Source organism: Melanaphis sacchari, unplaced genomic scaffold, assembly GCF_002803265.2.
Source record: "Melanaphis sacchari strain LSU unplaced genomic scaffold, SCAv2.0 Contig32_pilon_pilon, whole genome shotgun sequence".
NCBI lineage: Eukaryota > Metazoa > Arthropoda > Insecta > Hemiptera > Aphididae > Melanaphis > Melanaphis sacchari.
In genome coordinates this window covers 828,368-847,819 of record NW_020271199.1, presented here as the reverse complement: position 1 = coordinate 847,819, position 19,452 = coordinate 828,368, and the positions used below count along the sequence as shown (strand labels likewise).

Genomic DNA, 19,452 nt, shown 5'->3' with positions numbered 1-19,452 from the left:
CACACACACTCACACACACACACACGCAAACACATGCGCGCGCGCACGTTGAGTATTAGAGCAACACTGTATCGCGAGTGCAGCGCCGCCGAGGCCGAGTTGCTGTCAGACGGTGTTTAACCTTTGTCGTCTTCGCTCGTACTGATTACGCGTACCGATCGGTGTGTCATCATTTTTGCTCCCTCTTTCTTTCTGTCTCGCGCTACAGTCCATAGCGCTTCCAGTCGAATACAATATTATTATTTTAAATTATAATTTAAACCGTCCGCCAAAATGACCGTCATCACTATGCCGACGACCGAGAAGAAGTCGGACAACGTGCCGCTGGTGACCAACATTGAGATCGACCCTTCTGTCCAGGTGAGTCGCCGTCGACGGAGACGGAATTGTATTTCCCGTATTTTTTTCGCTTCATATCTCCCTCGGGTGCTCGTCCTGCGGAGTCCAGACTCGAGACGCAATATCGTTAATACTTTATCCGTTTCTTTAGACTTTTTGCTATTTCGCGTTTTACGCCTATCTGTATCGCGCAACCTATTTGACAATACTATCGGACGTGCTATATTATAAATTACTATCACGGATATTAAGCCTAGTCTATCGTATCATCACGATTTGCGATAATAATATTTTTGTTCTGGTTCTGGAACAGCCGCGATATTGTCGCGTTCGTGCCATTGACAACAATAACAAAAACAGGAAAACGGCGATTGCGAATTTGTGAAGTACGTGTCACGTACACCTACCTACCTACCTACCTACCTACCTAGCCCGATGACTCGTTTGCGCTCGTCTACCTTGTAAAACGACTATAACGAGCTTATGATAATTGTAATATAATTGTCACTATTGTTGATTGTTGTCGGGGAGGCAATTCTATAATTAGCACAATGTTATTTCAAAGAGATTTATATAATATTTATTATTTACAAATTGTAACATCATTTGAATTAGACGATTTTTATAATACATAATAATTATGATTTTTGTTTCGTTTACAATTATTATTGAATACGTCATCAAATGTCTGGGTTTTATATGTTTAATTTTCGTTTAGTCATCGGCTGGTCTCTATGGGACTTACAATAACATTCCTGTTACACATACATAAATTATTGTTGTCAAGTTTCAATGTCATTCAATTCCTATCTTAATGTAAACGATAATATGCTTGGCTGTGAGTTTTTTTGTTTATTTATTTTTTTATAACATGTACTATCAATGTAGTATTTTTGGGCTCAAGCCCAAATTATTACACACCTAACAAGTGGTAATCTATTAGCATTGTATATGTTTTCATTAGAGAGCTCATTGTTTGCCAGCCATTCACAAAGAATCTTTTGTTTTCTATTATGTTGTGTTACCAAATGTATTACTTGTGCGTTTGCAGACCTCATTCTGTAATAAAGCTTTGACTTTTCCCTTGACGTTGCAACACTCAATTCTGTATATCTTCATTATTTTAAAATTTTTTGTATCTTATACTGAGTGTTGGGTACCAGCATATTTTTATGTTTGGAATATTTCCTGAGTGTTACTTAAGGCATGATATGTTTTTATATATTGTTAATTGAAATATAGGGGCATTTTTTTCTTCATATTATTACTTGTGGACAATGCTAGTGTTTATTAATAAAATCTTTGAATTGATTTTAGTTTATCTTAAAATATTTCTATTGAAATTATTATTATATTTAATTATATTTTTATACATTTCTTACCTCATAATTTATTATATTTTGTTATGACAATAAAACATAAAAAACAACACTAATCATATTTTATATGGGTATTAACTATTAATTTAGTTAATAGCAAGCCTTAAATGAAAGTTAAAAGAAATTTAATTTTGTTTTTTACTATATTATTTATTTTTATCATATTGAAATAACAATGATATCCAGGTTCTAGACAAATATTTAACATTACAAATTTTATTAAACACAAGTTATTTATTTGATAGTGTGACAATAAAAAGTAAAATATTTATATTGTTGTATATTTTAATATTAATATTATTGGATAAATAGGTAGGTATGTAGTAAATTTTTTTTTTAAATTAAAATTTTAACCAATGATTTGTTTTATTTCTTATTAAGTTGTTTTCAACTGGTATGCCCTGAATGTTGAAACTGTTATATTCTTTTAAATTTAAAAGTGACCAAAAATTTTAAGTCAAATGTGTTTAACTTTGATTAAGTGTAATAAGTAGATCGTGATTAAAAAAAAAAAGAGAAATAAGTAACAAGAGAAATTTACTTTTGGATTTTCTGTTGAATATTCTATTTAAAATTTTATATGTGCAGTCATGTATTTATTAGTATTTTGGTAAAAAATTATTAATATAAATATTTTACTATGTTCATAGTATATTTGAACAATATATGTTATTGAGACTTACTGTGAAAATTTGGTAAAAATAAAATATACTGTTTTTCAATAAGGTTGAACACTATTGTCTTAAATTGTTGTAGATTATTTTATTAAATATCCAAACAAAAATATAAGCACAGTTTCTAATACACCCTGTATTATATCACGTAACTATTTAGAACAGGGTAAGAACTTACATATTTTGCTCAAATTTGTTATTCTCAATTTGTGTACAGAATATTTTTTAGGAATTTAAATGTAATTATATTTTTAATTATTGTTTGAATAATTAAGCATCCTGAAAAAGTGTTTTGAGGTAGTAGTTGTTCTGGCATTCGATTTCAATAATTTACATTAATATTTGTCTTTTATAAAACATTACTAGTAAAAAAAAAAAAAAACAATATTATTTGATTGGCTGATGAAATCTATTATAAAATTATTATCCTGCACTGTGATAGTCATTAATTAACATAGTTAATCGTTTTTCTGTTAGCTTACAATTATTTTTGTTATTGTTTATCATCAATTTATCGTTTTGTTAGTTACTGACTTATTCTGGCATATAAAATTGAGTTTTCACCTTATAAATGTAATTTGTATTACTGACCATATTATATGTGGTATTTCTATTAAAAAAAAAATGTTAAAATTTGTAGTTGACTATATAGGAGTGACATATTTTTTTCAGTAAAAATTATACAAAAGTTTGCCGATTTAAATAAAAACAAATATGGTGACCCTATATTTGATACGTTATTGTATGAATAAATTCATTAAAAATGATTGGTTTTTATTTAATTTAAAAGTGAAAATCTCATTAGTTAAAATGGAATAAGAGAAATATATTTCACAAATAATTTTTGTAAAATATTGAGATCATAAAAAGTGTCAAAAATCTAAGTTATCAGTGTACTATCTATCTGAATTAAACTTAAAAAAATATTATAGGTGGTGCTTAAATACTAATAATTGCAGTAATAAATATTAGGTAGTTAAAGATATTTAACATGTGATCTTAAAATAAATAGTAAAGCTACCTAGGTTAGGTATTTATATTGTTAAAACTTTAAAGATGCTATACAACCGCTTTAGGTTACTCTTGAGAAAAATTAGAATTTAAAAATGTAAATATATTTTAATTATATTTCAAGGTAACTTGCCTGTAAGTACTAAGTTCTATTGTTAGTTGTATAATAATACAATTAATAAAAAAAATAGTCTTTGTAGAAAAGAACTTAGAGGGCCATTGTTATAAATAAGAAATACATATTTTATCATTTAAATAAAAAAAATTAGACTATGTAATAACATTTTAAATTTTTATTTATAAAAGTATATGTAAAGTAAGAAGGCGTTATTAAAGTTTGAACAATATAAAATAACAGAGTTTAAAATCATAACAACTGCTCTAGCAAAACAAGTATTTAAGATTTTAAATAACCAATGTAATAAGTACCTACAGTAATAATGTGTTTTATCTGAGATTCATCGAATCATTAGATTATTAAAGTAATGTATTAATTATTATGAAGAAGTTGCAAGGCGAAAAACTTATTCTACTTCCAGAATGGGTAAAACAAATCAGTAGGGTATAACATTTTTAAATATCATACATTATTTTGCCATTTTTTTCAATAAACTTGTAGTTAACAAAAATTAGTTTTTTAAAATACAACTTATGCACATTAAATTTGCAATCACTTACAAAATTATGTACATTAGTATTACATGATAAGTATATATAAAGTATATATTTTTTATGATAACATATTACAACTTTTTTAATCAAAAAAATTTTTTTTTTCATTTTTGTAATCAATACAAATTTTTGTTTATTAAAAATTACCCTTAGAACATTTATAAGAAATTTTGATTTTGAAGAAGTAGGTATTAAAGTCAGATAACTGATATTGTTAACTTAGAATATAGTGTTATTATTATTAAAAAAAAAAATAAACATTTTGATTTGTGTCATAAAAATATGATTTGCTTGTTTTTAAAATTTAGTGTTTTACTTTTAAATATTAATTATTTTAAATATAAGCTTGGGTTTACTTACTCAAGTGTTCAGAAGTTTTAAAACTTGTTATCTCTTTTAAGGTTTCTTAAGGTAACAAACATATTATTATAATTTATATTAAAAAAAATTTTGTATCTCTTATTTCATAATTAGCTGGGCACATAGTATCAACACTTTTTCATTAATTTGTAATGTCCTAATTCTGAATCTATTTATATGATATATTAAATATACATAATATATATATATTTTAAAAATATAAGATATGTAACTGTAGTTATGCATGTGATTTATTTTAAAATTAGTTATTAAATATGTATGTATTTTATTTTTTATTTTTCAGGAAAAGGACTTGGAAACAGGAAATGGTGTACATAATCGCCCAGTCAGATCTAAATTTTTAGTGCTCAGAGTCATTAATGATCGTGTTTATTCTATGTGGGCATTAATTTATATATTACTGATGTCATTAGTAATTACATTTATGATGCTTTATGGGGAACATATTTATAGAGCTATTGGAAATGCTTTTAACGATGAGGTAATATTTTAAATATTGTAAATAATAATTTCATTAATTTTTTTAAACATTTATTTTAATATTTTATAATTCCTCATCTAACAATGTTAGTACCTCTCTTAAGGTTTGTTAGACATTTGTTATTCTATTTGCTATTATCAAATTGACTAATAATCAATGTTAACAAAAACATTTTATATTATTTTATATGGAAGGTTTAAGTTCATATTGTTATCTATTTATATGCTATAAAAATGTTTGAAATTCTTTATACTCTTAATATTTTAATCCTATTAAACCTGTTTGTAATATTGTAATCTAAAGTGTTGATAGATATCTAATATATTATACATATGTATATTATATATATATTTATAGTACATGTAGAAAAAACACTAAAGTAAAAACGATAATAGCTAATATTATAGGTAGGTATCTACAAATTAATATTATTCTCTGAAATACAGTTTTTATTGCTTTGTTTTTGTTAGTTTGTAATGTAATAATTTTTGTATATATTTTATGCTTGAAAAATAATATTCATATTAAGTACTTATAAATGTGAAACAATTTAAACATTAACAGTATTTAATGTTGAGTTGACAAACATTTTGTTATATTTAATCTACTTCTGCAAACAAATTTTTAGTCTTATATAATTAAAAAAAATAATAAAAAGGTTAGGGATAAAAATAGGTTACTATTTAATTATAAAGATAATATAATTAAAAAAAAATTTAAATAAAGAGAAAGATATTATCACTGTGAATTTTGTTGTGGTTGAAATATTATGTTATATTTTTATTAAATAATAAGCTAATTTTTTTTGGATTTTTTGAAATTTTAAAAATCAAATAATCTTATTTTGTAAGAAACTTTTTGAGTTAATACACTGTCCTAAAAAATCAATATTTAATGAAATTTTAAAATTATTATATGGTTTATTATTGTGAATAATTTCTTTAAATTCTAAAAAAAAAAAATTAAAAAAGAGAAAAATAGTTTAATAATTTATTGTGTAATTTGTAATGTTTACACAGCTGTACAGCAGTTGTTGCCTATAGGCAATAAGTAACAGACAACTTAAACAATGTATTTACATATTGATTTTTGAGTGGGTATGTGTGAGAATTATTTACGGTTTTCTATTAAATTACTAACAATAAAGTTTTTATTTAAGTCATGGTTGTTTTTATATTTTTTACATCTATATACTCTAATGATGTGAATTTTTATAGATAATACTTATGTATGGTATAAAAGCTGCATAAAATTATTTGATCATTAGCTATTGGTCCTGATTCATTAATATTCATTATTATTTTTAAAAGTTTAGTTAAATTTAAGTTAATACTTATTTAAACATTTACTTGTAACATATCATTTTTATTTTATTTTCATCAATAATTAATGTAATGCATGTGATTTTACATGAGCTATGTTTATATAATTTGTATAATTAAAAAAAAAAGAAGATTTTTATTATTAACTATCTATACACTATTTAAAATATGAATACATATTATAAAAGTTTAATATTTGTTTTAATATTTGAAACAAGACATTTAATTATATGATATAAAAAATATACAACTATCTTTACTTATATGATCAAACTTAATGAGAAAGCGATAGTTTTTTTTTTTAATGCAATTGTCATTAAGCATATTTCTTCATCTTTAAATTACTTTTAATCTATGTTAAAATCTCTAATAGAGATTTGCTTCAATGTTAAATTCATTTGATTAAATAAAATTGTGTATTACTTAACACAACAAGTAATGTGTAATTAATTTCTTATTATTTTTCTTATTTTGGTAAATGTTTAGTATTATTAATATTTTTACTACAACTTTTAAAATACCAGTATCAATTTAAAAATGTTAAAATCAATTAAAGCATAAACAATTTCTTGTTATGGTATCTTTAGTTATGTATAGTAAAACATTAAAATATTGAAAGTAAATGTTTTTTTTTTAAGTATTCAAAATAATATATTAATTATAAATTAATTGAGTAATTTATTTTATTGTTTTTATAAGTATAGTACATATTTTTTTTTTTATTATTATTTTCATTATAGAATGATGCTTTCTATGGAACTGGCACTATTGCTTTAAATGATAAGTTAAATCTTCCCATTCAAGATCTAAACAATGATTACGAACTGAATCAACTAAGAAATGATATGGAGTTCAAAAAACTTGAGGTAAATATGCGTTTAATAATTAGACCTCAGTCTTATTGTTTCAAACATAACAAAAGTATTATTATGTTTATTACTAGTTTTTTATTTGCATTTTATAATTAAATAGGATATGTATTTTAATATTTAATTTATAGTCACATAAAATAACCTAACAAAATATCTTATTTAATATTGTTTTTTAAATTATAGAACTTTGCTTTGAATTTGGAAAAAATGAACAACCCAATGATGAACTCTGAAGATGTTATTTCTGAATTTAAAGAAGATTTTGAACTTGATCTTAAAGAAGATAGTTATGAAAAAATTCTTCCAATTTTACCACTTGCTAATTCTGCTCGTTTTATTCATGATTTTAGCGCGGTATTTTAAATATATTTTTTTCAAAATAAACTTAATATTTATTATTAATTAATTTTATTTCAGAATGTCACTGGCATTGTAGATATTGACGGTAAGCGTTGTTTTATTATGCCATTAAACCGCAGTGCAGTATTGCCACCAAAATCCTTATATGATTTGTTGTTTAAAATGTCCAGTGGTAAGTTATTATGAAAGTTTATTAACTATAAATTAATATTATTACTATAAGTTGCTAAGTATAAGTGTTTTTTATGTTTTTGGTAACTTTGGGTTTGGTTATAGCCATTTTTAGTTTGCTTATTATTTTATCAAAAAAAAAAAAAAAAAAAATGTATACAAATGATTAAAAAAGGATTTGAAATATTATTTTTCTGAAAAAAAGATAAAGTTTTTAGTGTTTTTATGAAAATTAAATACAACAGTTTGTAGTAAAACTTTGCAAGTTAATCAACTGTTGGTATTGTTAGATCTTAATGTAATCAATTTTATCCATATTAATAAGTATACTTTTGTTTGATTTACTCAATAATTTTTTGTATTTTGTTAATATGTTGGGATGGTATAATTTATAATAACATATATATAAATGGTCAGATATAGAAGATTGGTTTTATAATAGTTTCGTATGTTTGATAAAATTAATGGTATAGTGTTGTAAATTTTTGTATGTTTTATTGTTAGCATGTTGTGTTAATTATATTATTTTGTCTAGTGGAGTCTAAAGTATTCAGTTTGGGATTGGCTAATTATAATTGTATTTGATTTATGGACATTAGTTCTCATTTAAGCAAAAATTTATTGTTTTATTCATTTTTATCTTTCATTTATAAGCCTATTTTAAATTGTTTGTATACATGTGTAGTTATGACATTATTTTCTGTTAAATTTGAATCTACATTGTAGGATATATAATGTTATAATGGCTATTGTATGATTGTTTCGTATGTGTTAAAAACTTGGAAATAATGTTAGTGTTGAATATAATATATAATAATGGTGTTCCTAATAAAGTGATTACAACATTGAACTATATATATCTAGTATATGAAATGAATACTTTTATTTGCTGATAAGTGCATTCTGGTAATTGATGCTTATTTATTTTTTTGTATTGAAGTCTAGAATGGTAATGTAATTTATGTTATATTGTAATATTTTGTTATTATACTATATCAGCATTTGAGGTTGTTGCATTAGTAATCAGAACTATTTATCATTATTTATGAACATTGTACTGTAGATTTTTGTGAGTAGTACTTTAGTGACAAAAATGATAGGATGTATTTTGAGTTGAAGAATCTGAAATTTATGGTTAAATTGGTAATAGGTTTTGTTATGAATTGTTAATTTGTATTGTTGATAATAGTTTATGAGTATATAAAATATAATTTGTTGATATTGTTATCTATTTTTTATAAATTCATGTTTATTAAAATTGAACAACAGTATTTAATTGTATTTAATTTACATGCACACACATGAATTATTATGATTGTGCTGTTTAACAATAGTGTACATAGTGAATATTAAATATTAATTTAAGTTGACAGGTTTAAATTAATTTAAATTTCATTTTTCATCACTTCTTTTTTTGTGATTTTATAAATCATTGATTTAATCAATATGAGATTTATTAATTTATTTTAATAAATTACTGATACCCATATTATAATATATTTTAAATATTGTGTTTTATAATATTAATATATTAATAGGTTATTATGCCGTCGATACCAGTAATGTGATGCACAATATGCGTGTGGTGAAACCAGCTGTTGAAGATCTCACAGAATATGGCATTTATATTGCTAAAGATTGTGCAGGTTTTCCAACTTATAAACTGGAAAAAATTGTTTCTGGAGGTGTGTAAAAATAAAATCAAGTTATTGTAATATTTATATGAAATTATTACATTTTATATTTTAATTAACAGCTGTTAACATTTAATTTGTGCATGTGCATTAATTATGTTTCATATTATTATCTAGTTATTTTATTTGATATGACATTCTGCATGAAACTAGCTTTTGGTTAGTGGAACATTTTATTATTGTATTTAAGCTTTAAAAATAAATTTATATTTTATATATTATCTTATCAATGTGATACAATTTTGATTCTCGTTTTAAATAAATTATGATATATTATATATGTGTATTTAAAGCTGAATAATATCTTATTTACAATTTTTATAATATGTCCTTTTAATCCTTTAAAGTATAAAAACAATACTTTATTTGTACTACACCATCTTGGATTAATTTTAATACACTAATTTAGTTCTTTTTTAATACTATTGCATAAGAAAAAGAATGTTAAATCATTTATTTAATACCATTTTTTAAATTAATATTTAAGGTATTTAATACAAGCTTAACAATTTGAATCAAAAAGTATCAGTTTTAGCTCAGATTTTGAACTAGATTTATATATTTAAACTTAAATAAGAATTTTAAATAGTTTTCCTAAATTTATTGATTAGATTTTTAGTTTCTATTCGTACTAATTTATTGATTTTATCCATTAATTAAAAATACTTATATTTTATTAACTATTTATTTTAAATATTCTTAATTATTTTTATGTCTTTAATGACCTTGTTAAAAATGATTAAATATGCATTATATTTCCAATACAGTATATTTTTTCATTTAAGTCATCTGAACAAAATAAATGGTATAAGTACATACTTTTTAAATATTTTATTTATATGATTCATAATTGTGTTTATATTAGGAGCATGCAATTTTTTTTTTTTAACACAAATAATAAAAATATTAAATATTTTGTGTATATAAAAAAATGCTTATTATAATATGCTATTAATTTATTATTGTATGTTTAACATATAATATAATTTATATTTTGCATCCTTATAACCTTGTTAACGACACAACTAAAAAAATAAAAATTTTTTAATATTATAGTATCTAATATTAATTCATGATTTAAAATAAATATTAGTTTATTTTTTAAACCAAATCACAGTTGAAATAATTGAAATGAGTTAAAATGCAGTTTGGCAATATATGTCATACTAATATTACATGGCAATAAAAATGTAGTTGGGAATAATTATTTAAACAAAATATAAATGTATGATCCAAGTAATATAAAATATACAATTATTTTATATGTGTAGACTGTAGATAACAGGTAGGTGAAAATTTTTTATTAATTTATTAATTTTTCAATATTTTATCAATAACAATGCAAGCATATAACATACTATACATGATGAAGTATACTATTTAATAAGTATGACTGATTTCACTTGTACTTTCTTATAATTATGGACTAGATGACTATTTTGCCATTAAGGTTGTTAGTATTTGTTTTGAAAATTAGAATTTATATTAGATTATGTTTTATAGATTATTTGATTTCAACTGTATACAATATAATTATATAAAAATTTTGCATATTGTAATTATTCGCTGGTGATCTCCATCAAGTATTTATCTACTATCTATTGATGCATTAAATAAATAATAAGCACCAAGGTTATTCAATATTTTATTTAAATAAATTATTGAAAATTTGACTATTCAGTAGTAATATTATATTTAGATTGAAACATTGATAATAACAAATGTTATTTACTACAAATCCATATAGGTACATAGGTACTTCCCTATATTTCATACTACTGTACAAAGAATAAGAATCAAAATATTTTCTGAATACGTCGTTATGCGGACGTTAGCTATACAGAATATTACCTAAATCAATATCATGTGTTGAATACTATGTATACATTTGTCTTGCCCGTTTTTCCGGTCAAGTATACGGATAGTATAATGATGAGTATACCGATGTACAGACAGAATTTGGATAGCCGCTATAAATACCTAATACAAATTACGAGCGTGTAAGACGGAGATGACATAAACAAATGTTATGCCATAACTATCACCTTAAAAAACATTAAGTTAAAATTGATTGGTATGAATTTGAAAAAAAAATGTTTGGCAGTTTTTTGGTGTGTTATCAACAAGAACATACCATACCTACTATTATGTCGATGAACAGATACAAAGAATTATTTATTTAGGTATTCCTTTGTTCAATAGTAGCGAGGTTCCTATTTTTACATTTCATTGATTTTACATTACGTAAACGCGCCTAGTGAAAACATACAGTTACCAGTTGTTTGCCGTTTGGTTGGTATTGTTTAAAATCTAGCTCATTTTTAATTACCTAGTTACTTACAATTATTTATAAATAATTGAATAATTGAAGTAGTAGGATAATTAAACCGGTAGGTATCTGTTCAGACGTTCAAATAATGATGGCAAATTCTAAATTTTTTATATACTCTACTTATTTCCAAATTATTAAACTTAATTTCAATTTCAATTTTTTTTTTTTTTGTTGAAAATGTATTGATATTAATAATACGAGTAGATTAATATAGATAGTGAATTAAGTTATAAAATGAATATAAATCTAATTATTATTAATGTGTATTTTTTTGTTTCGATTATTTTTATGTTATATTGTTCTAATTATTATTTTTGATGTTTTGATTATTTATCATTTATTGTTCTACTTAGTGTTGACACTTCTTACAATAGTAAGACATTTTATGAAAACTATTAGCCTATAAAGTCAGAAAAACCTCCCAAAATATTAATAATTATTTCTACTCGTAAATATTAATTTTCTTTGCTTTTTAAATATTAAAAAATTTTCAATAAAAATTTATACACAATCAATCATGAACCATTTGATTACCTTTATGTAAATTATTAACAAACAAATGCATTATAATACAGTATATTTGTATGCTTGTATGTAAAATAAGTTAAATATAAAAACGACCAATAAGTCTTTTGTTGGTTGATTAATTATTAATATTATTTATTTTTCTTTACTTATATTATGCACGTATACATCTTTCGAGTTCTGTCAACGTATTAAAAGGTTTAAACAATAATTAAAGAAAGCTCTAAATTGAAAGGTAAATATAATTTATTTAAATTGTTACCTAATTAACATCCTAACCTGTATATATTTTTATAAAAAACGATCTCGAGAGATAATGAGTAAATTAGATACACAATACACAAAAAAAGAAAGAACACACTAATAATATACGCGAGGAGAAAGGTCATCCGGTGATAGAACCCCACGTTAAGTGAAAATTATTACTTATTGGATGATACAATTTCATGATAGCATTTTATATTTTTTAAATATTAATTTATTGTCTAATATCGGGTTTCAAATTCACTACATTATAGTTACTGTTCAATACGCTGTATAAATTCTGGTACCTAATACCTAAAAATTTGAAAAATTATTTTGTAATAATAAATAAATATACATATAAGTATACTCTTTTCACGGCCCTTCTCTGTTTTTGAGTGTGTTTTGTTGGGAGAGTATGGCATTACTATTTACTGTATGCGTTTATACTTGAACGATCATCTTACCGGCGCCCATGTCCCGCGCTTATGATTATAATATTACCGATAAGTTTTGGCCTTTGAGTACACTTACTCTCACTCGCAAAGGGTTTTCGACGAAAATGTATCTTTTCTATTAGGGTTTAGGCGAAAATCTCAGAACCGTGTCTTATTTGTTATGTTCGGCTGATGAGATTCCACTTTGAAGTGTACCTATCTTTGCTTAACATTTTACCTGGCACATTTTAAAAGTAATATTTTTAGAATTAAAAATATCTCGACAACGAACTTTCGAAAATGCCGCACTCTTTCGTGTTTCTATATGAAGCATTTGTCAACTAATACAATAATACCGGATTCGAGGGGTTTGTTTAGCACTATTAATGTCACGCCACGGATGTTTATATTGTCGTATTTAGTTGGAACATCATTCCTATGTTTGTATTTTTAGCGTATGGGCACTGACAAACATTGAATACTGAGGCACATAGGTTAGGTTGGTCATATATCTGCAGGTACCTCTATTCTGTGAAATGCACTTAGTTTTTTCTGTAGATACAACGGTCAAAGGTGGAAAGAGATCAATAATAACATATCATAACATACAACGACTGCACCGCGAAACGTCACGACGTGTCATCTGGCATTGATTGGGTAACCACTACTAACACATTCTAAAATAAACTATTATTTTTTACTATTGCTATTTGAACGTTTGCGCCGATTATTATATTAATCAGTAATTTATATAAACACTGTTTGTCGATAGTCGACGTGGTGTGTATATCTACGTGGGTACGTAGAGTTTGGTAGCTGTGCGTAAAATTGTAATGTCTCATAACTGTACACCTTGTCTATCTGTTTGCAGTATTCAAGCGGAGTGTTTCGACCCACACGAAAACTTTTTCGGCGTTTTCGGGACGGATGGACTCATTCCACATACTCAACTACGAAGACATCGATTCGCAGTAAAACAATATGATCTCCCGTCTTTGTATTTGATATAATAATAGGTTACACAAAACATACACATACATACATAACATATTTATAAATACTACTTATTTTGTCTATTTATGATTTTGTTTAAGATTTTATTTTCATAGTTTTATGATACTATATTCACTCATTATACTTTTCTCGTAGCCACTTAGTGCTTTTAATACAGGTACCTAATCTTACCCAATACACATCCGTATAATATATAGGTGGTATATTATAGTATATATCATGTGATATGCTATAATGATATAATATTGTAGATTGTAATATTATTTATCATATTATTATTAACTGTTAAATACGATTCTACAGAGATCAAACGTTACTTTGAGGAATTTTTCTTTTTTCTTTTGAAAGTTTTATGCGAGTATGTGTTGCCAAAAGTCCATTAAATTATATTGAAGCTCGAATTATACACATCAATGATAAAATTATTAAACGGCTATTTTCTAATAAGAAATAGAGTATAAATTATTATTTTATTGTAATAATTTTGTATGGTATGTTATTATTGAACGATAATATTAGCAATACCTACTATATAATATATTGATTATACATACTTGCGTCTGTAGTCAAATATTGTAAAATAGCATGATTTTTGGTATCAGAGTATTTGGATTAATATACATTAAACATAATATGTCTATATTTATACACTTTATAGAATCTAATAAAATGATAAAAAAGATATTATGTGTTATATTATTTTTAATTCAATATACCTACAGCAAGTAAGTACCTACTTACGTAATTGATTTTCTACGGATAAAAATAAAAACAATCATATGTTTACAAATGCTTTTAATATATTAAAATGGGTTATTACTTATTTAATTTACAGACTGCACAGTGCACGATACACGTATACTTTTAAATTTAAAATTTTAAGTTATAACAATTACATGTTAATGCTTTAATAGGTATAATATCGTTAAATACTCAAATGAATAAATGAGTGTATAAAAAGTATTCGATATCATGTCAATAATTATATAATTCGCATTTTCTACTCGCGTCTAAATATGTGTAAGGTCCGGGCCACACGATGTGTTATTGTCGCATGCCCATACAGTGCCTAAAGATTATAACTCATGCAGTATTTTGAAGTTTATTGTAAATTCGACATCACGACAATTAAAATTTTAATTACATCGATTACATTTGCAATTAACCAAATTAATATTTGTAGAATTTGAGTGGAGTGATAAATGTAGTTAGCAGTTGATAGGTTATCTATACCACAGATTGAATATAGTACCTATATTTATAGTATATTTGTATACTTAATCTTATTTGTATTGAGTCAACAGTGATGGGTGTTTATTTCTTGTTTTATGTTTCAGTTTTCATCTTTTCTGATAGAAAATTAAATGTGGTTAGTATTTCGGACAATAAAAAAATAAAAAATACTCATTACTTTTTTTAATATTTGAAAAATAAATAAGGAGAAATGGGAATTTTTAATAAACAAATTAAATTAGTAGTAGACAAAATCGATTTTATTATTTTACTGTAACTAAAAACCCAATTATCGTAGATTGTAGATACTTAAATTTTTACTAAATATTTACATTAATGTTTTTTATGTATGTTGCAATTTAAAAAATATTTTGACTTTTTTGAGCAATTTCGATAAAAAAATGTTTGCTGGGTAAAAGCTTGACAATTTAATACAAGGCTCCCTATTGATAGCAGAGAGACATCAAGGTTTTTTATTTTAATAGAAGTGCATATTTTTTTACTATAGAAATTAAAAATATCATTTTTTTAAATAAACCAGAACAAATAAAAAAAAATAAATATATATCATAATTTTTGATAATAATTATGAAAAATAACGTGCTTTGGATCATTTCGTTTGTTATGTAGGTACAATATAATAATTGCCAATTGGTAACGAATAACAATAAATAATCTACTTGACTAATCTCCATTGTCAACTCGGTCGCAATAATGACAAACACATATGCCAATTATCTCCGAAAATTTTTTTTTAAAATAATTGACATTATTGAATCCATGGTATTTAATTCACATTTTACACTATTATTATATAGTTTGGTTATACACTTAAACGTAATTAGGTATTTTTTGTATGTATTTAGGTACTTTTATTTATGTATTGTACGTAAATCAAATCGATAGGTATAAATAAAATATTTTAAAAACAAATTTGGTTTCGAGTTTGTATGTCATAATCAATTTTGTAATAATTAATTACCCAAAATCAAATTTCGTGTGAAGACTTCACATTTATTTTATGTTAACAATTTAAATAGTAAATAAATACCTATCTAGCTAAATATATATATATAAATATAGAGCTGTAATTTTGGATTTTAATTAGATAATGAAATAAATAATAGTAGGTTAAAAACTACAACATCGACAATTTTAGAATGTTAGATTTATTATTAAAACATTTCTTAATGTTTTAAAAAGAATTACAAGTTGTATGTACAGTGAAACATTTAAGAAGTAGAATAGTTTTTGAGTTATTGCCAATAAATATGTCAACATTGAACATTTATAACTTTTTATTTTAAAGTTAATCTAGAAAAATTTTATTTGTTCTTAATATATAAATAATAACTATATGATGAAAATCGATTGCTATTTCTTGTGTATAAAACTAATATATTATTTAATTTTGTTAGTACGAAAAAACACACATTATAAATACTCGTCTATATTATGAATTTAAACAGTTCTTTTTTTAGTCAAGATATGAATCGAGAAATATATACGTTTTATTATAATTTTTTATATTAAGCATACTATATAAAATTTTGTATGAAAAATAAGGGTGAAACAAACGTACAAAATGTTTTACAATTCAAGTATGTAACTATATTTTTTTTTTAAATTTTATTAGATTATTAAAGAATAAAAAATGTATTTAAAACTAAATTATTTTGAGTTCTAAGCAAAAGCATATATCATTAGTAAATTATAATGTATATTTAATAACTAATATACAATATATTAGATATCTAATAAAATGTCATTATCTAAACCTTACGTGATTCTTACTGTAAAGGTGTTTAAATTAAAATTAAAATTGGCAAAAACTTAAAACTTTAAACTTAAGATAATATACTCGTATATTATATACATACATGCATCATTTATGCTATTATGATCCCTATTAACTATCATATAATCATACACGTTTATATAATGTAAATAATATATCATTTACCAAATATGTTCATCTCCATCTTTCCATTGAATAATGCATTTATCAAAATTCTGATACTCTGAATTTTTAAATATGCTTAAAGAACATAATTTAAAATTCTTGAGATTTTTTGGTATTACTTGAGGAATGTTTTGTGGTAATTTAAACTTTTTATTTTTCAGATGAGTTTCCATCTTTATGTATTTCAATAGAAAACTTCTTAAATAGTACAACAAATTGAATAATTTGAAAATATAGTCTTTATGTATATTAAAACATTTCAAAAATGAGATTTTGAATAATTGAAAGTTATTGTAGAAGAAAAAACGGGGGCAAGAATTCTTGGTGAATCATTATGTATACATTTAATGTAATACAATTTTTAATTCAATCTGCCTGATGAGAAACATTTATGATATAAACGTTAAAAAAAATGTAAAAAATAGTAGCTAACTACAGTTATATTGGCGTTTAATAATTATTAGAATTTTAATGGTCTGGTTTAATATTTTATTATGTTACTCCTATAATTATATTATTCTGCTGCACGCATGTAATTTTCTACAATGATCCATCCAGCTATAGTAGTCCTTGTCTGATGAAAAAAAGCTTTAGGTTTGTAGTACTAGCTGCAACGGGTTTCGTGAGTTAAAAAAACAACAGGTCTACTATTTATTCTTTAATGGCGAATGATAATGTTATTTACAATATTTCGAAGATTTTAAGTGTACTACGGTCATATATTTTTGTATAATAAGTAAATATACACTATATAGAACATAGGTGTATATTAAAGATTTGTACAGTGTATTATTATATTATTATATATAATTATAAAACCTAACAGGAATAACAGGAATCACTTGGGGAAAAAACACGATTGTCATCATGCAATTAACAAATTAGACGCATTATATACTAAAACTAGCTTAAAAATATTTATCCTCGTGCAAAAATCTCTAAAGTATCGTGTTATAACTATTAATGATATACAGGTATTGCAATACAATAATTACATAAAAAATTAATTAAATCTTAAAATGTAGGATTTACGATTCAATATTAATCTTTTAAATTTGATTCGAATTCAATTCAAACGCGCGGACAAATTATCTCGAAAGAGTCCTTGGGCCGCAGGTTAAAATAGTTGTGAACAGGTAAATCAATTGAAAACCACCAATTATTTTTTACGGTAACCTATCTATTAATTATTATGTAACTGCAGTAGCGAAATATCTTGATTTTATTAAAATCTGTAATAGTTTTATTTATGCTGTATTCTATTGTTTTCTATCAATATGTATAATGTATATATAAAATATTTAAATTTCTAATAGCTTACAAAGTTATTTCTTAAGCTGCAGTTTTTATATACATATCTAACATGATTTTCTATAATAATAAAATAAATACTTAATGCGTTATAATAAAACCATTAAAATCATTAAAATATAAGAATTGCATTAAAATTGAATTGATTCTAATGTAATTGAAATGAACAAAACCAAAGTCGAGTTATAAAAAAAATCCTCAATAATATGTGCTAATATTCACTGTTAAGTTTATGTTTGTGTAATCATATGTGATATGTATACTAAATGAAGTGGTAACATTATCTCTTTAAAATTAATAAGTGACAAATACAGGTACTTATCTTATCTACCTACTTGTTATTTTTAATTATGAATGCTAAAGATTGTATTATTATCTAGTTTTTATGGCCTTAAAAGCTTTTAGCTCATTTTCATACTTAATGATAAAATTGCAATTGTTATCAATTTTATTGAATTTTATACTTTTATGAATCGCAAATATTAAATGCAGTTTTTTATGTGTCTTTACAATTGTTATTTCGAATGCATTATTTAAAATTTTACATTAAAATGTAGGATGACATGTGAATATAGGCCTATAAAATCAATTATAACTACTCTGATAAAGTTTTCGTGTTGTGGACAGTCTGATTATTTTTAGTTTTACATTAAATATGAAAAAGGATGACGTATTAATGTATTATAACATTTATAACTATAATTATAGATTATTGACGCTTTTTATTATTTATTTATTGTTGTATATTATGAATAATAAATATTGTATTTAATGATTTAAATCTTAAATCTGCATTAAACAGTTTTATATTGTTTAGTGATTATTAATATTAATTTTTGTATAAAAGTAAATCTAATTTTTTTTTTTTACAGATTGTTATGAACTTTAATATAAAAATAACAGGAGAAGTTGTTCTGATACCTATATAAAATAGGGGCCGAATGTACTTCTTTATTGATTATAGCCAGTATAAGTTACTTCAATGGATGTACTTAACTTGAATTCAATTCCTAATAAATTATCATTTATTACACATAA

At 23.8% G+C, this 19,452-nt stretch overlaps 1 protein-coding gene across 1 annotated transcript; it reads left to right on the top strand.

The window, feature by feature from the left end:
- Positions 1-273: 273 nt before the first annotated feature.
- LOC112596546 lies at positions 274-14,339 on the top strand. The gene is made up of 7 exons (XM_025342288.1): positions 274-360; positions 4,740-4,937; positions 7,000-7,125; positions 7,315-7,485; positions 7,549-7,663; positions 9,201-9,347; positions 13,765-14,339. The coding sequence occupies exons 1-7, from the start codon at positions 274-276 to the stop codon at positions 13,866-13,868; spliced, it is 948 nt and encodes a 315-aa protein (XP_025198073.1). The 3' UTR covers positions 13,869-14,339.
- Positions 14,340-19,452: the final 5,113 nt, after the last annotated feature.

Bases quoted from the DNA above. Each gene is read 5' to 3' on its own strand.
- LOC112596546 (XM_025342288.1), top strand. From the start codon at position 274: ATGACCGTCATCACTATGCCGACGACCGAGAAGAAGTCGGACAACGTG. The intron at 7,126-7,314 runs GTAAATATGCGT...TTTAAATTATAG, and splicing joins TGGAGTTCAAAAAACTTGAG to AACTTTGCTTTGAATTTGGA. The intron at 9,348-13,764 runs GTGTGTAAAAAT...ATCTGTTTGCAG, and splicing joins GGAAAAAATTGTTTCTGGAG to TATTCAAGCGGAGTGTTTCG.